This window comes from Bos grunniens, chromosome 15 (assembly GCF_055505025.1).
Source record: "Bos grunniens cultivar Pamir isolate PY7600 chromosome 15, Bosgru_T2T1.0, whole genome shotgun sequence".
NCBI lineage: Eukaryota > Metazoa > Chordata > Mammalia > Artiodactyla > Bovidae > Bos > Bos grunniens.
Window position 1 is genome coordinate 61,843,325 of NC_141179.1, and position 19,074 is coordinate 61,862,398.

Consider the following 19,074-nt stretch of genomic DNA (forward strand, 5'->3'; position numbering starts at 1 on the left):
GGGAAAAAGGTACAGTGTCTAGCCCCCACCACCCACAGACAATGTATCACTAGTTCAACCCTCTCCGGGTCCAAGTCCCAGTTTCAATGAGACCATTAATTATCTGAGTGACCTGGAGTAGTTCATATAATCTGACCTCAGTTTCCTCTTCCATCAAATGAGGAGGCGGGACCTCCAAGTCCTCTTACAGTTTCAACGTTTCATCCCACTAGTGTCACTGTTTAGAGGGGGGCCCGTCCTCAGCCTTTATTCGTATGCTTCTTCAGGCTCCCTCTTCACTCTAAATTCCTCTTAAACCTATGGAACATTATGCAAGTTAATAAATACAGTTTCTAGTTTAAAAAAAAAAAAAGTAAGGTGCCAGTCCTTTCTGCATGCTTAAGTTGCTCATTCATGTCTGACCCTTTGCAACCCTTTGGACTGTAGCCCGCCAGGCTCTTCTGTCCCTGGGATTTCCCAGGCAAGACTACAGGAGTGGGATGCCATTTCCTCTTCTGGATCTTCCCAACCCAGGGATCAAACCTGTGTGACCTGTGTCTCCTAAACTGGCAGGTGGATTCAGTCCTTTCTAGTTTCTGCCTTATGGATTCTATGCCTCTGACTCTGCTGTCTCCCTCTACATTATCTGTTGAAAGCTGTCTACAGGCCAGGGGCTGTGTTAAGAAGGTTGCTATTTGTTGTTTTAGTCACTAAGTCACGTCCAACTCTTTTGCTACCTCACGGACTGCAGCCCGCCAGGCTCTTCAGTCCATGGGATTTTCCAGGCAAAAATACTAAAGTGGGTTACCATTTTCTTCTCCAGGGGATCTTCCCAACCCAGGGATCGAACACACTGTCTCCTGCATCGCAGGCAGATTCTTTACTGCTGAGCCATCACAGAAGCCGTGTTAAGAATGGCACAAGCTTTATCACAGAATATATTCTCACAGCAACCATGGGGTGTATTATTATCACGCCCGTTTTACAAATGAGAAAATCAAGGCTCAGGAATTTAAGCAACAAAGGCAGGGAATTCAACACAGGCTCTTCTCATTACAGGCTACACTACCTTCCCAACCTTTGGCTGTACCTAGTTTGGGTCCTATCATCTTATGACCCTGTGCTGCACCTGCTTATCTCATAAATTACTTTGTATTAATAACTTTGTGTGTTCCTCCTGCCAGGTGGCGTACATACATATTAACCAGGTACCCATCATCTCTGAACCAATAGAGAACTCGTGATGGGATTCTCAGCCCCTGCAACTGGTAGGTCAGGGTGAGATTCCAGATGGGCTGAGCTTAAATACATTTTTCAAATAACAGTATAACTCAAGTCTCCGTGAAGATGCTGGAACATTTTAGTTCAAGCTCAAGTCTGCAAGCTTCCTAGGTGCCATAAGCCCACTCGTAATCACAGGACGGAAAGAAAAGGGCTCAGACACCAGGTTTACTCACTGGTTGAACTTGGATGCATGTCTTAGACTCTCTGAGTTTCTTTTCTGCTAAAGGATCCTGGGCAAGTTAGCCCAACAGAACTCCAGATTCTTCATCTGTAAAATGGGGATAACATTAGCAACTTTCGAAGGTTGGGACAAATAGGTGTGCCTGGTCTGAAGCAGAAATAGCCTTTTGGGAAACTAAAGGAGTCTAGAGGATGGTCAGTTGCTGCCAAGAATCAGGGTAGTCTAAACCCAAGTAGAAAGATGGAAATCAGCGAGAGGTTCCCTGGGCTCAAAGTGACGGCCAAGTCTGTAAGGACTCATGCCGGTGAGGGTTGGATGACCTATTATAGCTAAAGCCCTAGACTGATCTGACCCCTGACTCCACTCTGTTAGGCCACCTGGCAGCTGTTGATGGAAACACTCTTTTCAGGTAAGAGGTTTCCAACTGAGCCAAATGGTAGCATGTAATCATATACTAACTCTCACCTTTGGAGCACCCTGAGTTTGCCAGGGTAACTGAACTATTCTGGGCTGCCCCTATGGGATTCCCAACTTCTCTTCCCTTTTACTTCGGTGGGTGTATTCCTTCAGCCTCACATTCTGCATCCCCTTCTGAGACCCCTTCCTCTCATGTCAGGCCATCAGAAGGGAAATGGGTGAGAAGGAACTGATCTTGCAAGTGGACCTCAGCATTTTACTTCTTTACTATTTTATTTCCTCGGTTGTGGCACTTTCCCATCTAAGAAGTACATTCCTTTATAAAATCTCCCCGTGTTTACTTCCATTCCACTAAATAATTCCTCTGACCTCTTCTTATTTTTACCCTTTAAATATCTGTTGATGGTTCATTCACCACATTCCCCATTCAATTATTAATGGCCCACAAAAACTTCCAAGCTGCAATCATTTACTGATTAATCTGCACAACAAACCAGAAAGACAGGTAGTATTAATCCTTCGTTCTGCAGAGGGAAACCAAGGGGAAAAGCGAGGTTAACTCAGTTGCCCAAGGTCAGTGGCTAAACAAGATTATAACCAGGATCCATCCTGTCTTGTATTTCTTCCCACAGGCTTACTCTTTCCTTACAAATCAACATTGTCAATGCAGCAAGATCACTTCTGTGTTGATTCAGTTGTCACAGAACAGCTTGAAACTGTCAAATTCAACCCCAAATAATTCTGCCTGTGACTAGTTCATAAACACAAGTTGCTAAAAGAAAGAGGTAATAGTACTGCAAAGCAAACTCGACAGATGCGAAAGAGGAGTGAAAAGAATGGGATTACAGGCCCAGCTGTACCACAGGATAGTCTGCCTCGAGTCACTTTACTTCTCCGCATCAGAGTCACTTGTGAAAATGGGATTATGCTGAATGATGTTTAAGATATCTTGCTATTTTAAGTGAGATGACTGAGTACCTACTGAAACAGTACAAAATATAAAGCTCCAATATCCAAGATCGTGGTAAAATTGGTGTATTCGGGACACAGCTACAATCCCCTTGGGAAGCAATATGTCAATATTCAATAAGAACCGTAAATAATTCCATATCCTTTGATGCAGTAATTTCACTCACACTGTAATTTGCCCTAAGAAGTAAATCAATGGAAACAAAAAGACATATACAAATGAAAATGCACATTTCAGTGCTAGCTTCAGAGGAAAAATTGTTATCAATTTCAAAGTTCATTTTTAGAGGGCTGTCCTATTAAGTAAAAATACAGAACAATACAAATGTCACATTGCTATCAAAAAGGATAAATATGAAAATTATGCAAAATCATGTAATAGCAATACTATCAAATGAAAATAAACAATAACAGAAGAGCAAATATGTATTCTGATGTCAGCTCTATAAAAGACGGATAAAGTGCAAATCACAAGAAAACTCAAAATAGTTGTTATTCGTTTATTGTTTATTTTCTAAATATTTTAACCGTTTTTAATGAATACTGTTTTCCATCAACACATACACCTTATCATTTAATCAGTTACTTAAAAATTTCTCAAGCCCTGCTTTAGTTCAATGGAAAATCAATTTTCAAGTTTCTGCCTAAATCTCCTCAGTAATTTTGGTTGGCTGACACATTATTCATGGCATTATTCTTGTGGAGTGATTTCTGCCTTTTCTGTAATTCTTCAGTGTCTTTAGAGATTCTAAAATCTCACTGTAATTCCTTAGTATCTTTAGAGATTCTAAAATCTCAGAACCCTGGCACGTCTTTCCCTCACCTAAGAGGATTCTTACAAAGATTTGTCATCTAATCTTGCTGTGAATAACCCCATGATTCCCTTGTAGTACTAATATTTGGCAACTGCCTAACCCAGGAGTCAGCATTTTTCCAGTAACCCAGACCCGTTGGGTGCCCCTACAGTAACCATAAAGTTGCCATTACCTTTTTCACAGTAGTGTGTAGGGTGATTTCACAGTCCAGAGTTTTGGAGCTTTTCAGTAGGATATCTTATCTTTTTCAGGGGTCTTAGGACACCCTTCTGGTTCACTTGGGAAAGCTGCCCCCCAAGCATCCCTGTGCTAAGACCTTCCTTTTAAATAAGGGCTCTGACATCCTCCTCATTCTTTAGAAATGTTCTCTTACTATCTGGGAAAGATTGCAGAGCCATGAATTAAAAATACGATTCTAGGTCTCATGTGTGCCAACGAGTGCCCTCGTTAAAGCAGAATGAGTGAGATGAGATCGATTTCAAAGCTTTCCATCCCTTTGCCCCAGAGCTGCCGAGGCCAGGCGCTGAAAGGATGCACAGTAAAATTAAACATCTAAAAATTCATCTTTAATTAACACAACTGGATTAAAGCTAGACACCACCGCATATCATACGAGAAATGGCTGAGCTGGCTTCCAAGTGCTCTAATTCAATTAGGGCACAGTGAGTGACACTCGGGCGGGAAAGGTTAATTGGGGGCGCCGGAACGCAATCATTCCTTACCTAACCAGTCATTAAACTTCTTAACCTCTGAGGGCAGTCCCAGCTCGGTGAAATCGCCTGTGTGGAGAAGGATGTCCCCATAAGGCATCTGGATACCATCTGTTCTGGAGTGTGTGTCTGAGATGCAGACAAAGCGCGTGTGGCCCGCTGGTTTTGGAGTGTCATATGGGATGGGGTCGACCCTGAAGTAGACATAACAGATCCCATAACAGTTAAATATATTCGAACCCTCGTAATTGTCATCGCACATACATATTGACTGTTATCCGTGAACGCACCCAGACAAACCAATGCAAAGACAGAAGGGCCCATTATAACAAGGAACCCTTTGGGGGTGCAAAAGAGACAGCATCACCCATCTACAAACCCACTGGGCAAATTCAAAAAGTCTTACTTACCTGGTAGGAAAATTAAAAGGCCAGACTATCTTACACGTAGAGTCAGAAGTAACCCAGGCAACTGAGAGAGTGATTAATGGTGAAGTTTAGGGATATTGAACCCCAACTGGGGAAGCAAAATGATACTATTTTCTCTCTCTTCATGCTCCAACTGATCCCACTACTCATTAGGAAATGGATAACTAATTTATTCCTCCTTAAACATGCATAACTTTAGCAAAGAACTAATTTATGGAGAACATTCTACACATGCTTTGCTAACTGAAATGTTAAGAGACGTAGTAGATGGTAAGTACTTCTAACCAATTTCCTTTCTAGAACCATTCAATACCTCTATCATGTTTTCAAGCAGAGATTCACAAATCAAATTGTGGGGAGGGAAGGTGACGCCAAAGTAAACGGACTTTTAAATAAAACACTGGATGTTCCAAGAACTTTGTCCAGCTGCTTCTCTACCACTTCCTGAGGCCCTAGTTACACCTTAGGTTACCTGGAATGCTCACATGCCTTGGGCAAAGCATCTATTCAGTACAAATAAAGTAAGCCTTTTAATGGGTGTGTACAGATCTACATATGCATTAATATATGTACAGTTTTAGAGACCTAAGCACTGTGAAATTACACTCGGGCATAAGAATCAAAAGGCAAAATGATCCACCCGAAGCAAAGAAAATGAAACAGAACATTCTCATTTAATTGAGTGTAACAAAGTGTGCTAAATAAACTTGGTAAAGCAATGCAAATCTGACTCTTCAAGCATACAGTTTTAATTATTTAAAGGGTTTATAGCAGAGTTAAGGATGCTTTAACTATATTAACTCTACACTGACAGCTTCCTGTAATTTCTCTGTAGGAATGTACACTTACTTTGGATTATGGGTGAAAAGCAGCAGCTATCAAAGCAAAGAGAAGGTCACAAGAGAAGCAAATATGCAATGTGGAGATGAGAGCGTAAAATGTTAAATAAGGAACAATATTTCATATCCCCGCCCCACCCCGGGTTATTAACATGCAGCAGAGAACACAGGGAAAGCTCAACACAAGATTCTCTGCACCAGTTGCCTCCAAGGCTTTGTTTAATTTTTTGTCCTTTTCCCCACTTTTGTAAAAAGAAACGATCTGTTTTCACAATGGCAATGTTTGTGAGGGAAACAAAGGCAGTCAGTATACAACCTGCGGAGTCCCGCATTTCCTTAATGGTTAGTCTTTTAATTTTATTTTACCTTTGTCAGAGAAGAAGCAAGGAAGAAGAAAGGAGAACTGGAAGAAGACAAAAAGGATGCAGGGACTGTGACCTGGTGAATACAGTGGGGCTCACTGAAAACCCAAAAAGAAAGTTTAACTTCTGCAAAAAAAAATTTATATACACATATATATATACACACACATGCACCGGATTTTTCCTCTAAAGGTTAGAAATTAACAATGCTGTCAATCATGAAGAAAATTCACTAATCCACTGAGATCTCATGAGCAACCTAGAAACCCTTCTGATAGGATCCAATGTTGATTTTTTTATTATATATTAAAATGTTTTTCTTTGCATTACTGAGACTCTATTATACTGTCTCAGTGGTTCTAAATTGTATCAGTTGACATTACCTGTTTTCTAAAAGTAGTTTTCCCGGACAATAAAGGACTGTTTCCTGCCATAGCAGACTGTGTCACCCTCTGGAAGTGACACTTAATATTCTATTCCTACAGACAAAGTTAAGATGCTTGCTAGAAAGGGGCTGTGCACATCTATGCTGAAACCACCAATGTCTGAAAGAAAATTCATCAACCACTGGACTTTAAATGTATACATAAATTCATTATTTATATATCTTTATTTTCCAGTTCTGTTCTCATCCTAATGGTCAAGTTACAGACACAGCCCCATTTCTTCCTTTCTGTAACTCAGTTAAGCTATGGGCACAACCAGTGCATCAAAATCCTTTAAGAAGGCGGTCCCCAACCTCTTTGGCACCAGGGACAAGGTGAGTGGAAGACAATTTTTCCATCGATTGGCAGACGGGGAGTAGGGATGTTGTGCGGATAATTCAAGCACATTAATTTAGTGTCCACTGTATTTCTATTATTATTTCATCAGCTCCACCTCAGATCATCAGGCATTTGATTCCAGAGGTTGGAGACCCCAGCTTTAAGAGTCTACACGAGTTTATCAGAGGGACATCAGAGTCATCATTTTCAGTTTATAAAACAGAAAGGAGCACAGATATAAATCCTTCCCTGTGAACAGGCCCCTGTGCTATGAACCTACTCAGTTTAGAGAAGTGAATCACCACTCAGTACATGTGTTTCTTAGCTCTGTGCTGGACAATCATTTTCTATGACTATTAAAACATCAGTCAGTTTCTGAGTGGTTTCAAGTCTTCCCCACCTTCTCTCCTCCTCCAGAGAAACAAAGGTCCAACAGAATTAACGGTGAAATAAAGGCCAAGAAATAAAAAAATAGAAGAGAGAGGAAGAAGAGAGAAAAATGAGTCCTCTCAGCTTTGAGCTGAAATAAAATGATGAGTGAGAGGGACACAGGACGACTGAGAAGGTGTATCCATCACCACCACCAACTTGATGTCATCCAAGGAAAACAATTAGTAGACACTGGGAAAGATACGGAGGACTGATTCAAGGAAGAGGGCTGTGGAAGTCCAAAGCCAGGGGTGGGGGTGGGTTATAAACGTGCAAAAACATAATTTACATACATCCCCTGACCCAGAGGCAATGATGTCCTTTGCTATCCATCAAAGGACAAGAAAATAAGACAGCATAGCCTGTCAGAGCCACGCTGCAGGGTAACAGGACAAGTATCACCTAGGGGTCATAGGAAAGAAGGCATCTCCACCCAAAGACATTCAGAGTTGAAAATAAGACGCCCAGTAGAATAGGCAAGTTGCAGCAGATGTAATTAAAGTTGAGACAACCCTAGGGAAACGACCATTTCCAAATTGAGCATGTGGTAAACACTTTGAAAAGGCAAGACAGCCAAACGTTTTCCTGTAAAAGCATGTTTAAGGGAGACCCTGACAGCTATCAGAAGATCCACCTGTTCACGTTGTGGGAAGACCCTCCCGCTGCCTGTTCCCTCTTAGTTAACAACCTTACTGCTTACTGTTTATGCTGCTGACTTCTCACATGACCTAACATTTCCCCTAAGGCATCATGTCAAATATCCTAGCAAGTGAGTCTCTTACCAAGGCAATCTAACCCCCAGAGCCAGATTCAAATAGCAGAGTGAGATTTGCACGTACATCTGAGTACACCCAGGGGAAAACAAGATGACATGGGAAGATGAGAAGAAAACACTGCATCATAAAATCCCAGAGCTGGACAAAACCTTAGGGGGCATCGGGTTCAGTGCTTTATATGAAGCTTGAACCTCCTCTATCCCTTTCCTGGCTAGCTGACATAAATTTTCTCTCCAAGTTTTCCAGAGAAGGCAAGCCCCGCCCCTGCACTCCCTCCTCTCCACCAGGGCAGACAATTCTGGTTACTTGCTCTACTTGCTAGAAAGTTTCCAATCCAGAAGCTCTAAGGAAGCTGAGCATGGTCCAAAGTGACTTGGCCAGGAGCCTGAAGACTGAGTAACAGTTTGGCTGAGTTACTCATTTTGGGCAAGATATTCCATTCTTTTCACCTCGATTTTATCATCTATAAAATGGGAATAACACTGCCTAATCTCTGCTGTAGTCACTCAGTCATGTCCAACTCTTTGCAACTCCATGGACAGCATCACACCAGACTTCCCTATCCATCACCATCTCCCAGAGTTTGCTCAAACTCATGTCCATTGAGTCAGTGATGCCATCCAACCATCTCATCCTCTGTCGTCCCCTTCTCCTCTTGCCTTCTATCTTTCCCAGAATTAGGGTCTTTTCCAGTGAGTCGGCTCTTCGCATCAGGTAGCCAAAGGATTGGAACTTCAGCTTCAGCGTCAGTCTTTCCAATGAATATTCAGGGTTGATTCCCTTTAGGATTGACTAGTTTGATCTCCTTGCAGTCCAAGGGACTCTCAAAAGTCTTTTCCAACACCAACAGTTCCAAGGCATCCATTCTTCAGCACTCAGCCTTCTTTATGGTCCAGTTCTCACATCCATACATGACTACTGGAAAACCAAGGCTTTGACTATATGGACCTTTGCTGGCAGAGTAATATCTCTGCTTTTTAATACACTGTCTAGGTTTGTCATAGCTTTTCTTCCAAGGAGCAAGCGTCTTTTAACTTCATGGCTGAAGTCACCATATGCAGTGATTTTGGAGCCCAAGAAAATAAAGTCTGTCACTGTTTCCACTGTTTCTCCATCTATTTGCCTTGAAGTGATGGGATCAGATGCCACGATCTTCGTTTTTTGAATGTTGAGTTTTAAGCTGGCTTTTTCACTGCCTAATCTACTCTATCACTATAAGGAAATAAATTGTCAAGTATTGGATCTGACACGCAGCAGATGCTCTGAAATTAAAGATGCTGAATGATGTAAGGTGGGGTGGGAGGGGGGGTCATGTGTGGCCATAAAGCCAGACCATCTGGCTATGAATCTCACTTCACTTTTATTAACACTGTGACACCGAGCAACGTGCTTGATTCCTGTGTCTTGGTTTCCTTACCAATAAAATGAATATAAAAATAGTTCCTAACTCATAAGATTGCCATGAGGATGACAAAGAATAATGCACTCAAAGCACTTAGAACAGTGCCTGACACACAACAGACTATCCATGTTAGGTTTTGTTTTAACTCAGTAGTAATATTTTTACTACTACTGGTAGCAGTAGTTAAGTTTTTCTGACCTCCATGTCTCCTTACATTATAAGGAGATAATAACAGCTAGCACACAGCTTTGTTCAATGAAAGCTGATTACACACACAACGGCCAGCACAGCACCGGACACATAATCCCCAGTCAATAAAAACATTCCTTTCTTGGGACTTCCCTGGTGATCCAGTGGTTAAGATTCCATCTTCCAAGACAAGGGACACACCAGGGTTCTATCCCTGGTCAGGTCAGCTAAGGTCCCACACGCCACGGGACTAACGAAGCCCACATGCGGGAATCATTGAGCCCACTCTCTAGTGCTGCGCTAGAGAGAAGCTGTGAGCCCACATGCCACACAAAGATCCTGCATGCTGCAACTAAGATCCAATGCAGATGAAAATAAAAATACTTTTTAAAAATTAAAACCATGCATTTCCTTCCTGTCACTTCTTTCTTAATCCTAGTTCTGCACTCAAACAGCAGAGAAGAAGAATTCAGTCCCTTTTCCACTGGACAGTTCTTCAAATATCTGAGGACATGTATTATAACCCCCTGAAACCGTCTCTAACGTACTTGATTGGCCACACTGTCCACAAGTTTTTCTTTTGTGATAGGATGTCCAGTGCCTCCGCATCCTGGTGATCTCCTGGATACAATCCAATTGGTCAGAACGCCTCTATCCGTTGTGTCAGAACTCATGGGCCACATGGATTCATGGGGGGCTTCCCTGACGGCTCCGACACCACCTTCAGTGCAAGAGACCCAGCTTCGATCCCTGGGTTGGAAAGATCCCCAGGAGAAGGGAATGGCTATCCACCCCACTATTCTTGCCTGGAGAATCCCATGGACAGAGGAGCCTGGAGGGCTACAGTCCATGCAGTCACAAAAAGTTGGACACAACTGAGCGACTAACACAAACACATATGGATTCATGGCCCCATGAGCTGTTTATCCAAGACAAATGCTAGTACAGGCGCTGGAGAACCACTGAGGCCGGACATCCTGGAGGATTTTCCTAGGGGAAGCCTGAGCTATCTTGAGTTTTCCAATTAAGTCTCCAGGTTTTGTGCCAAGCCTCAAATCTTGTTCTTGAAGCTTGATTGTCAAATGTTTATATATCCCATTGCCTACTCAAACAAATAAACCATTCTCATTCACTCCATCCTGACCCATTAGAGTTTTTTTGATTTTTTTTTTTTTTTTTACCATAAGACACTAATATAATATTATTGCTTCCACTCTGGAAAGCTCTATTGGTCATATCTGTTATTTTTTCAATAGCAAATGTATACGCTGTTGCAAGCCCTGACAGATCTTCAGAAGAGCTGTAATCATGTGGTTTGTTATGACATGAATTTCTTCTTTAGGCCAAATGAGAAGTAAAAGCCTTATGTACACATTTAGATTATAATTCACTGTCAAACGAGACTAAAACTCTTACAAAGCATTTTAACAGGATTCCAATGTATTTATCATTTCCCATTCCACTTGAAAACCATGATGCTGTGCTTATGCATCCCAGTGACTTTAACAAGTTTTCAAATGTGATATTAAAGCTTTCATTTTTACCCTGAAAATTCAGCTGACGTGAGAGTTAAAATTAGGTTTGTGATGTTACACCATCCACCCTAGACATAAGAATTCAGTCCCCTTTCCAATCGACTGTTTGATAAAGATATGCAAAACCCTCTAGCAAAACAATGAATAAATACATACTGGGCTTAAGTTAGTACAGTAACAGAATTTTTCAACTGGAAGGGCTTCAGAGATGATCTAATCCTGTGTTCCGCTTCTCTGAGTATCGGCTTCATGGTTTTGCCTTTTTTGTATGCTATTACTTAACTTTTGTTAAGCATCTTACATTTTTTATACAATTTTGTTTAGTTTTGCCCTAAACAATTTCATCTATGTAGGCATGAAGTGGAAATGGTGATTGTACTTTTCAACTAACATTTAAAAAAATACATAGGTATGAAAATTTTTAAGATTTGTCCAGTATAAAGAACTACAACTCAAGTTTTCTAACTTCCGATTCACTTCTCTTTTTACCTAACTTTGGAAGCTAAAAATATGCTTGGACTTGGAGAATAAAAGATGTTAAAAATAATAAAATGACATCAAAGCAAACCACCTAAACTCTTGTAATCATTAATATCTAGAGACTCTGCTCAAAATTATTGGAGTTTACTGTCAAAAATACCCAAGTGTTAGTGCACTGATGCCTCTATTTTTATAACTGCTATCCAACTGAATGGAGTCTCTTCAAACCTCAAGAAAATGCACATTAGAGTTCATTAGGAAAATAAGCAATATAGAACTTAATTTTTTTGAGTACTGGTTAAGATAAAGTCCCTGATGCTGGGAAAGACTGAGGGCAGAAGAAGAAGAGGGCATCAGAGCATGAGATGGCCGGATGGCTTCACCAACACAATGGACATGAACTTGGATAAACTTCGGGACATGGTGATGGAGAGAGGCCTGACATGCTGCAGTCCATGGGGTTGCAAAGAGTTGGACACGACCGGGTGACTGAACAACAACAACAAAAATAAAGAGAGCTTCTCATTCTCGGAGAGGTCAAGTCACACATGCAAACTGATTGTGAATGTTTCCAAATACAGGTGGCATTAGAGGGGCCACTTTAGCTGACAGACAAGCCTCATTAAAAAGAGCTCTGGCTGTGGCGGCCAGGGCCTTCCCGCACCCCCACTACATTGGTCATCAATTAGTTATGTGATCCTGGGCAAGTCACTGCCCTTCTTGTAACCTCTGTTCTTCAAGTGTGAAAAGAGAGGCAGGACCAAATGATGCTCAAATGATTACCTGCCTGGTTTCTCCACCACCAGAAATCTGTGCAAGACCTTAGAAACAAGTCAGTCTCGTAAGCACTTAAAACATGCTCTTTCCCTTTGCAACTGTATTTTCTGCTTTCCAGACAATGCAAAAGTAAATGCAGTCCAGAGCCTTCCAAACAGAATCAGAATTAGACAGATTTCACATACAAAGAGAACTGAAATTGCAATTTAGGACCATAGATGGAGCTCCCAGGTCTTTCTAGTGTAAAACAGAGCAAAGAAACCAGAATCCCAGTTACCACAATTAAACAAAAATTAAACGATGTGGGATTTAACTAGTTGCTTCAAAAATGGGCTGTTCTCCATTTTCTAAAACTCTGAGCTGATGAAACTCTCCCAGTTTAGCCTTCGTGTCCCAGAACAGTAATGGTGCCGAAACACAGTGAGGAAGCATAACACAGCCAAATGTTTAAATATACTCACATTTGTACCAAGGGCACTGCTTTCCTTTAACTGCTGAACTGCTGTATCAACACTGTTCTACCACCAACTAATTATAGCTAACAAAAGCCCACTGCACAGAGTGTGTCTCGTGTTTCATCTGTTTTTTTCCTAGTACAGAAGTACAGTGCTGACATCCAACGAATACTAAGTGGTCATAATTTAATTCTTCAAGCACTGCATGTGATAGGAATTCCCGGTCCTTCTGCTGGTTCCACTGGGGTGTTGCAGTGCCCATCAGCCTAGCTACTGTGGAAGCCGCTGAAGCCTCTCCAATGGCAAACGGCTGGGTCATAAATATCCCACTGGAGATGCGTTGTCCAGGGTTAAACGTTTCCTGCTCTTTTAGCAACAAGGTTTGTTAGCTTCCACTTCTGGGTACTGGCCTTGACTTTGAAAAAAAGAAGGCACATGACACTGAACTGAGTGCCCATCACTCCACACAGTCAACAACCATTTCCTTAACACCCACCTGCATGCCAGGAGTCATGGTAAGCTCTAGGAAGACAAGGAAGCAGCCTACAAGGAGTCGGGAGTTGACCTGTCAGTTCCTTGCAGGCATACCTCAGAGATATTGTGGGTTCAATTCCAGACTGCCACAATAAAGCGACCATCACAAGAATTTTTTGGTTTCTCAGTGCATATACAAGTCATATTTACATATTTATACTATTTACATTTTATCTTTAAAAAAACCAAGGTGCACGCTTTAAAAAATTACTGCTAAAAAATAACTATCATCTGAGCAGTCAGCAAGTTGCAAACTTTTTGCTGGTGGAGGATCTTGCCTTGCTGTCGGTGGTGGCTGACTGATCAGGGTGGTTGCTGAAGGTTGGGTGGCTGTGGTAATTGTTTAAAATAAGATAACAACAAAGTCTGCCACATCAACTAATTCTTCCTTTCGCAAATAATTTCTCTGTAGTATGCAGTGCCATTTGATGGCATTTCATTCACAGAACTTCATTCAAAACTGGCACCAGTCCTCTCAAATCCTGCTGCTTCTTTAATCAGGTAAGTTTACCTAGTATTCTAAATCCTTTGCTGTCATTTCAACAGTCTTCACAGCATCTTTACCAGGAGTAGATTCCATCTCAATTTCTTTGCTCATCCATAAGAAGCAACTCTTCATCTGTTAAAGTTTTATCATGAGATTACAACAATTCAGCCCCATCTTCAGGAACCACCTTAATTCTAGTTATCTTGGTACCTCCTAATTTGCAGTTGCTTCCTCCACTTCAGTCTTAAACCTCTCAGAGTCACCCAGGAAGGCTGGAATCAACTTCCAAACTCTTGTTACTGCTGATATTCTGACCTCTTCTCACGAATCACCAGTGTTCTTCATGGCATCTAGAACAGTGAATCCTTCACTGTTTGAAAACAGAAGGTTTTCAATTTCCTTTGCCCAGGTGCATGAGAGGAATCATCATCTATAGCAGCTACAGATGTAAGAAATATATTTCTTAAATTATAAACCTGAAAGTCAAAATCAACAACTACAGAATGGCTGCTGTGTTGGTGTGGCACACATGCACGCTCAGTTGTGTCCAATGCTTTGTGACCCCATGGACTGTAGTCCTCCAGGCTCCTCTGTCCATGGGATTTTCCAGGCAAGAATACTGGAGTGGGTTGCCATTCCCTTCTCCAGGGGATCTTCCCAATCCAGGGGTCCAACCTGAATTGGCAGGTGATTCTTTACCACTGAGCCACCTGGGAAGCCCCCAACACCACCTTGTTGAGCATCTCCATCAGAGAGCTCTTGGCTGATTACATGCACTGTCTGTGAGCAGTCATATCCTGAAAAGAATGTTTTGGTTTTTTTTCCTGAACAGTAGGTCTCAGTAGTTGGCTTAAAATATTCAGTAAACCATGGTGTAAACAGATTTGTTGTCATCCCAGCATCACTGTGCCATTTACAGAGCAGAGGCAGAGTTGATTAAGTATGATCCTTGGGAATCCTAGGCTTTTTTTTTTTTATTTTATTTTATTTTTAAACTTTACATAATTATATTAGTTTTGCCAAATATCAAAATGAATCTGCCACAGGTATACATGTGTTCCCCATCCTGAACCCTCCTCCCTCCCCATACCATCCCTCTGGGTCGTCCCAGTGCACTAGCCCCAAGCATCCAGTATCCTGCATCGAACCTCTACTGGCAACTCGTTTCTTACATGATATTTTACGTGTTTCAATGCCATTCTCCCAAATCTTCCCACCCTCTCCCTCTCCCACAGAGTCCATAAGACTGTTCTATACATCAGTGTCTCTTCTGCTGTCTCGTACACCGGGTTATTGTTACCATCTTTCTAAATTCCATATATATGTGTTAGTATACTGTATTGGTGTTTTTCCTTCTGGCTTACTTCACTCTATATAATAGGCTCCAGTTTCATCCACCTCATTAGAACTGATTTAAATGTATTCTTTTTAATGGCTGAGTAATACTCCATTGTGTATATGTACCACAGCTTTCTTATCTATTCATCTGCTGATGGACATCTAGGTTGCTTCCATGTCCTGGCTATTATGAACAGTCCTGCGATGAACATTGGGGTACACGTGTCTCTTTCCCTTCTGGTTTCCTCAGTGTGTATGCCCAGCAGTGGGATTGCTGGATCATAAGGCAGTTCTATTTCCAGTTTTTTAAGGAATCTCCACACTGTTCTCCATAGTAGCTGTAGCAGTTTGCATTCCCACCAACAGTGTAAGAGCGTTCCCTTTTCTCCACATCCTCTCCAGCATTTATTATTTGTAGACTTTTGGATCGCAGCCATTCTGACTGGTGTGAAATGGTACCTCATAGTGGTTTTGATTTGCATTTCTCTGATAATGAGTGATGTTGAGCATCTTTTCATGTGTTTGTTAGGCTTTTTGGAATGCTAAAGGAGCACAGGCTTCAACTTAAAGCCACCAACTGGATTAGCCCCTAACAAGATAGTCAGCCTGTCCTTTGAAACTTTGAAGCCAGGCACTGACTTCTCCTCTCTAGCTATACAAGTCCTAGATGGCACCTTCTTGCAACATATGGCTTTCTGTCTGCATTGAAAAATGGCTATTTAATGCAGGTCCCCTTTTTGACCTTTTTGACACCAGGGACTAGTTTCCTGGAAGATGATTTTTCCCTGGACCAGTAGGGGGATGGTTTCAGGGTGATTCATTACATTTATTGTGCACTTTATTTCCATTATTATTATATCAGCTCCACCTCACATCATCAGGCATTAGATCCTGGCAGCTGGGGACCCCTGGTTTAGTGCTGCCATCTTAATTAACTATCTTGGCTAGATCTTCTGGACAACTTAAAGCAGCTTCTACATCAGCACTGCTTCACCCTGCATTTTGATGTGTTGGAGACAGCTTCTTTCCTTAAGCCTCACGAACCAGCTCTGTTAGTGTCAAACATTTCTTCTGCAGCTTTCTCAGCTCTGAGCTCTCTCAGGCTTGACAGAATTGAAGAGAGTCAGGCTTTTGTTCTGGAAAAGGCAATGGCAACCTACTCCAGTACTCTTGCCTGGCAAACCCCATGGATGGAGGAGCCTGGTAGGCTGCAGTCCCTGGGGTCGTTAGGAGTCGGACAGGACTGAGCAACTTCACTTTCACTTTTCACTTTCATGCATTGGAGAAGTAAATGGCAACCCACTCCAGTGTTCTTGCCTAGAGAATCCCAGAGGGATTCTGGGCATCTCCATCTCCTGGTCGGCTGCCGTCTTTGGGGTTGCACAGAGTCGGACACGACTGAAGCGACTTAGCAGCAGCAGCAGCAGCAGCAGGCTTTTGTTCTAGATCAGGCTCTGGCTTAGGGGAATGTTGTGACTGGTTGGATCTTCTCTCCAGACCATTCAAAACTTTCTCCATATCAACAATAAGGCTGTCTCACTTTCTTATCATTCATGTATTCAGTGGAGTAGCACTTTCAATTTTCCTCAAGAACTTTTCCTTTACATTCATAACTTGGCTAAGTATTCGGTGCAAGAGACCTAGCTTTCAGACTATCTTGGCTTTTGGCATGCCTTCCTCACTAAGCTGAATCACTTCTACTTTTCTTTGACTTCAAGTGAGAGCTGTGCAACTCTTCCTTTTACTTGGACACTTAGAGGCTACTGTAAGCTTATTAATTATCCTAATTTCAATATTTTTTGTGTGTCTTAGGGAATAGGGAAAGGAAAGAGGAGGAGAGAGAGCAGGGAACAGCTGGTCAGTGGAGCAGTCAGAAATACACAAAACACTCATTAAGTTCATTGTCTCATACAAGGCATGGTTTGTGGCATCCAACGCCCCGTAACAATTACAACAGTTACATCAAAGATCACTGATCACAAATCACCTTTGGTAAGTATAATAATAATGAAAAACATTGAAATATTGTAAGAATTACCAAAACGTGACACAGAGACACAAAGTCACCAAATGCTGCTGGAAAAAGTAGTACCAAAAGATTTGTTCAACAGAGGGATTGCCATAAACCATCCATTTGTAAAAAACAAACAAACAAAATGCAGCATCTGTAAAGCACAATAAATCTAGGTATGTCTGCATTCAACAAATGCATGATTTCTGTTCAGTCACTGAGCTCTTTCCCAGACATTTATTAAGCACCTTCTATGGACCAGATTGCGCTAGGTGCTGGGGAGACAGATAAAGCCAAGCCCCAGAAGGTTTCTGTGGTGTGCAAACAAGTGATTTATGAAACAACTCGGGAACAGCTAGAATCAAGGACCTGCATGATGGTGGTTGTCGCAAATAATCAAGGATGTGCGGGGTACTGTGGGATAAAGGAGAAAATGCCTGGCACTGCGCGTGGGTTAGGAAGGACAGGGAACATCGCAATGGACACAGGACACCAGGGGGTGTCTCAATTCAATTTCAAATGCTGGGGACAAAGGATCTCAGGCTCAGAAAGAAGAGGCATGAGAGTGGCCTGAAGCTGGAATCTGAATTGGGATTTAAACAAGCACAGAACTTGGAAAGTCAGGCAGAAAAGAGGAGCAATCCAGGCCACAGAGGACACTGCAAGGAAGCGCATCACTTATTTAGGGACTTGTGAGTGAAGAGGCACTGCCAGAGCAGATTCACTGTGTCAGAGAGCAGCAGAAGGTTCGAAAGGCTGGTGGGACTGGGGACCACACCGAGGAGAGCCAGACTGTAGGGCCTGAACCAGTCCCGGAGGCCGTGGAAACCCGCCCCCTCCGCCACACTCACTGAAAGATGCGAGCAGCCACAAAGGCAGCTGGCTTTAAGGAAAACTGACGTGGCCTCTGCAGGATGTGAGGGATGGGATGGTGCTGGGGGTACTAAAGAAAAGGAGGCTGACTCAAAATTACCTGCAAAAAAATCTAGGCGTATGTTTGATAAGGGCACACCCAGTAAAAACAGAAAGTAGAGGATAAGAAGGAAAGGCAGTAGAAACCTGAAACTGTAAATGATAATTGGAGAAGTAGTCAAAAATGAACTACAACATCCTACATGATTATAGTTCCTGTAGCTCCATCTGTTCCCCACTTTTATCCCTGATCTGATGCTACAGACCAAGTGTCTGTGTCCTCCCCTAAAATTCATATGTTGAAGCCCTAATATGATTGTATTTGAAGGTCGAGTCTTTGAGAGGTAATCAGGTCAAGAGGGAGGAACATTTATGAACGGAGTGAGTGGCCTTATAAAAAGAGACACAAGAAAGATGACCTTGACAGAGCAAGAAGGCACCCACTGACGGGATCTCACCAGGAACTAAACTGGCTGGCACCTTAATCACGGATTTCCCAGGCTCTGTAATCGTAAGAAATAAATATTTGCTGTTTAAGCCACTCAGTCTGTGGTACTTGTGACAGCAACTCAAGCTGACTAAGACATCTGGATGAAATCTGGATACCGACAAAGAATTTTTGGGCTGAAAATGATGATAGTCATGATGGGGAACAACAGCAACTGTTTTCATTTTGAAGCCAGGTGCTATGTGATGCCCTTCATCTGAAGAGCTTTCATTTAATCCCTACAGCAGGTAGGCCCCATATTTCTCCCATGTTACCAATGAGGAACCTGAGACTCAGATTAAGTAAAGGCAGAAGGCCAGTAGATGGCTCTGCCCCAAGATGACCATCCAGAGTCTGCTCTGTCATCTGACAGTTTTACAACCTCCTCTTACACAGCTTTCCTGGTGGCTCAGATGGTAAAGAATCTGCCTGCAAAGCAGGAGACCCGGGTTCAGAAAGATCCCCTGGAGAAGGGAATGGCAACCCACTCCAGTATTCTTGCCTGGAAAATTCC

General features: G+C 42.2%; 1 protein-coding gene across 17 annotated transcripts in view; it reads right to left on the minus strand.

The window, feature by feature from the left end:
- MPPED2 (metallophosphoesterase domain containing 2) overlaps positions 1-19,074 on the minus strand; it is a 211,636-nt gene that overhangs the window by 148,628 nt on the left and 43,934 nt on the right. For 10 of the 17 annotated variants that reach the window (XM_086338609.1, XM_086338620.1, XM_086338616.1 and 7 more), the window contains one exon: positions 4,368-4,549. The exons of 6 other annotated variants lie outside the window; for them this stretch is intronic. In XM_086338609.1, the coding sequence (XP_086194735.1) occupies positions 4,368-4,549 (182 nt within the window). Of the gene's footprint in view, positions 1-4,367; positions 4,550-12,797; positions 14,183-19,074 lie in introns of those variants that run through there. One more of the 17 variants, XM_086338612.1, reaches the window with a different exon arrangement.